Below are 3,960 nucleotides of genomic sequence, written 5' to 3'. Positions count from 1 at the left end.
TGAGATGGAGCATCTTGCCCTGTAGCCCAGGCTGGAGTGCAATGGCGTGATCTTGGCTACTGCAACCTCTGCCTCCCAGGTTCAAGCGTTTCTCCTGCGTCAGCCTCCTGGGTAGCTGGGATTACAGGTGGCCACCACCACACCCAGCTAATTTTTGTATTTTTAGTAGAGATGGGGTTTCACCATGTTTGTCACACCTCAAACTCCTGACCTCATGATCTACCCGCCTCAGCCCCCCAAAGTGCTGGGATTACAGGCATGAAAAAAATATTTTCTAAAGCATTCTGGAAGAAAAAAGTAGTCCGTACTATAAAGAAAAGATGTATGGAAAACATCAAGGATATCAGAGTTATAGAGTTTGGTTTTTTTGTGTTAAATATTTGATAGTTTCCCTTTTTAAGAAACATGTTGACCCAACAATCCCATTACTGGGTATATACCCAAAGGAATATAAATCATTCCACTATAAAGATACATGCATTTGTATATTCATTGCAGTACTATTCGCAATACCAAAGACACAGAATCAACCCAAATGCCCATCAATGATTGACTGGATAAAGAAAATGTGTTACATATACATCACAGAATACTATGCAGCCGTAAAAAGGAACGAAATCATGTCCTTTGCAGGGACATGCATGGAGCTGGAAGCCATTATCCTCAGCAAACTAACACAGGAACAGAAAACCAAATCTGCTTGTTCTCACTTATAAGTGGGAGCTGAACAATGAGAACACATGGACACAGGGAGGGGAATACCACATGCTGGGGCCTATTTCGGGGAGCAGGGAGGAGGGAGCAACAAGCTAAATAGCTGATGCATGTGATGCTTAATACCTAGGTGTTGGGTTGATAGGTGCAGCAAATCACCATGGCACACATTTACCTATGTAACAAGCCTGCACATCCTGCACTTGTATCCCAGAACTCAAATTATTAAAATAATCAGAATGTGGGGGGAAAAAAAAAAGAAATATGTTACCATGGAAAATTGTAAACAGGCTTTTAAAAACTGAAATAGTATAATGAGCCTTTTATATCTATCTCCTAGATTCCACAATTATCAAGTAACAGCCAGTCTGCCTGTGCCGCAATTTGTCATTGACTGGGCAAAGCAGATGACCCATGTCTCACTTTGCAGGTATTGACTGGGCTCCCAAGAGCGACCGCATCGTCACTTGCGGGGCAGACCGAAATGCCTATGTCTGGAGTCAGAAAGATGGTATCTGGAAGCCAACCCTGGTGATCCTGAGAATTAATCGTGCAGCTACTTTTGTGAAGTGGTCCCCCCTAGAGAACAAATTTGCTGTGGGAAGTGGAGCACGACTCATTTCCGTTTGTTACTTTGAGTCTGAAAATGACTGGTGAGTGACATCTGAACTTTTTTTATCCCTTTCTATAGAATTTACACTTGCACTGCTGTATGAAGGCTTACCATAATTCCAGTTTTTTCTCATCCAGAGTTTTGTGGGGTTTTTTCTCTGAAATTCTCAATTCTGTCTGAGCATTTTCCCTTCTCATGTGCACGTTAAGTTAAATCTCATGTTTTTTATATTAATATAGATCTATCGTGTCTATGTTCTGATCTCCCAACTTGTTTCTTCTGCAAGTTGCTACTACTGTTCTCACTCTGTACTGTGCCATTTACTGTTTTCTTACTCTCACATACGTATAATCTTGAAAGAGTCTCCCTTCCCTGAGGAATCATTTTTTTTTCACACGATATCTATCTAGGATTCCTGCAGATAATGATGTTTTCCTTCCTTTTTTTTTTTGAGATGAAGTCTCACTCTGTCACCCAGGCTAGAGTACAGTGGTGCACTCTTGGCTCACTGCAACCTCCACACCCCAGTTCAGGCGATTCTCCTGCCCCAGCCTCCCGAGTAGCTGGGTGACTGCCACTGCACCTGGCTAATTTTTATATTTTTAATAGAGGCAGGGTTTCACCATTTTGGCCAGGCTGGTCTTGAACTCCTGACCTCGTGATCCACCCACCTCAGCATCCCAAAGTGCTGGAATTACAGGTGTGAGCTACCACACCCAGCCAGTGTTCTCCTTTCTTGAAAGCTTATTTGACGGCCAGGAGCCATGGCTCATGCCTGTAATTCCAGCATTTTGGGAGGCTGAGGCGGGTGGATCACGAGGTCAGGAGATCGAGACCATCCTGGCCAACATGGTGCCTGGTGAAACCCCATCTCTACTAAAAATACAAAAATTAGCTGGGCATGGTGGCATGTGCCTGTAGTCCCAGCTACTCGGGAGGCTGAGGCAGGAGAATGGCTTGAACCCAGGAGGCAGAGGTTGCAGTGAGCCGAGATTGCACCACTGCACTCCAGCCTGGCACCTGGCGACAGAACAAGACTATGTCTCAAAAAAAAAAAAAAAAAAAAAGCTTATTTGCCAACCAGATCTGTGCCTTGGTGTAATACTTGTTCAACTGTTACGTCAAAACTCACCAGAATCTTAGAAGTCTAATCAGGCTATTGTACATTTTTTAAATAAACCACTTGTAGCTGACCCAGTCAAAACACAAAGATTTATTTTATGGCTAAAGTTTATTTTAACTACTCCTTCCAGTTTATTTTGATAAGAAAACAAGTATTCTACCTGGCATGCATTCAGCATAACTGGCAAATATCCTTCAACATAAAATTATCATTTAATACTAAACTGGCAGTGTTTGTGTTTCTACTAAAAATAGCAGAGTACACAGGACTCTTTGTAGCAGTTTTGTTATTTGTATTCTGCTGAAATTGAAAGGAGGGGATTATCATATTACCTTTGTAATTTGGTAAAACTTCGGAAATTTTATTGTTCGAAAAGAAATTGAGAATTTTCAATAAAATCGAATTATGAATTTGAAACATACATTCTTTTTTCAAATGTGTAAAAATCACAGCTAACAAAATGTTGCCTGCTAGAAATGATTTGGAAGTTTCATTGTAATAAGAAACTAACGTTATTAGTATTCCCTCAAGGCTAAACTTTATGTCAGCTAGTACTCCTTGCAGCCTAACAAATTTCTACAGGAAACTTTTCTTCCAAGTTGAACTTCGACCTCAGTAATCGTTTGCATTTTTATTCCTTGAGGATTAGTCTCAAATATAGATGAATTGGACTTTATTGTGCTAGAAGATATTGTCTTGGTACAAGCTGTATGTTTAGAGCAGTTTTTCAGTTGTAGAACAATTTCTCAGAAGCTTATAATTTAGTCATATGAACTAATTATTTTGCTTACCATCTTTTTCTTAATTAAAAAAAAATTACATTATGAAGGCCGGGCATGGTGGCTCACACCTGTAATCTCAACACTTTGGGAGGCCGAGGCAGGCAGATCAGGAGGTCAGGAGTTTACGACCAGCCTGGCCAACATGGTGAAACCCTGTCTGTACTAAAAGTACGAAAAAATTAGCTGGGCGTAGTGCCGCATGCCTGTAACCCCAGTTCGCCGGTAGGCTGAGGTAGGAGAAACGCTTGAACCCGGGAGTCCGAGATTGCAGTGAGCCAAGATCACACCCCTGGACTCCAACCTGGGCAACAGAGTGAGACTCCATCTCACGGGGGGGGAAAAAAAGAAACAATTTAGAATATTGTCTTTTTCTGCTTTTCTTAAAGACTTTGTGGGGGTTTTTGGGTTTTTTAATTTATTTATTTATTTGTTTGTTTTGTTTTTTTGAGACGGAGTTTCGCTCTTGTTACCCAGGCTGGAGTGCAATGGCACGATCTCGGCTCACCGCAACCTCCGCCTCCTGAGTTCAGGCAATTCTCCTGCCTCAGCCTCCTGAGTAGCTGGGACTACAGACACGCGCCACCATGCCCAGCTAATTTTTTTGTAGTTTTAGTAGAGACGGGGTTTCACCATGTTGACCAGGATGGTCTCGATCTCTTGACCTTGTGATCCACCCGCCTCGGCCTCCCAAAGTGCTGGGATTACAGGCTTGGGCCACCGTGCCCGGC

General features: G+C 42.3%; 1 protein-coding gene across 1 annotated transcript in view; it reads left to right on the top strand.

The window, feature by feature from the left end:
* Positions 1 to 3,960, top strand: part of ARPC1A (actin related protein 2/3 complex subunit 1A) — a 36,427-nt gene that overhangs the window by 16,464 nt on the left and 16,003 nt on the right. The window contains exon 4 of the mRNA XM_032266444.1: positions 1,145 to 1,367. Coding sequence (XP_032122335.1) covers positions 1,145 to 1,367 — 223 coding nt within the window. The remainder of the gene's footprint in view (positions 1 to 1,144; positions 1,368 to 3,960) is intronic.

This window comes from Sapajus apella, unplaced genomic scaffold, assembly GCF_009761245.1.
Source record: "Sapajus apella isolate SASKATOON/1434 unplaced genomic scaffold, GSC_monkey_1.0 scaffold159, whole genome shotgun sequence".
Taxonomy (NCBI): Eukaryota; Metazoa; Chordata; class Mammalia; order Primates; family Cebidae; genus Sapajus; species Sapajus apella.
The sequence above is the reverse complement of the archived record's forward strand: the minus strand, read 5'-3'. Positions and strand labels throughout refer to the sequence as shown.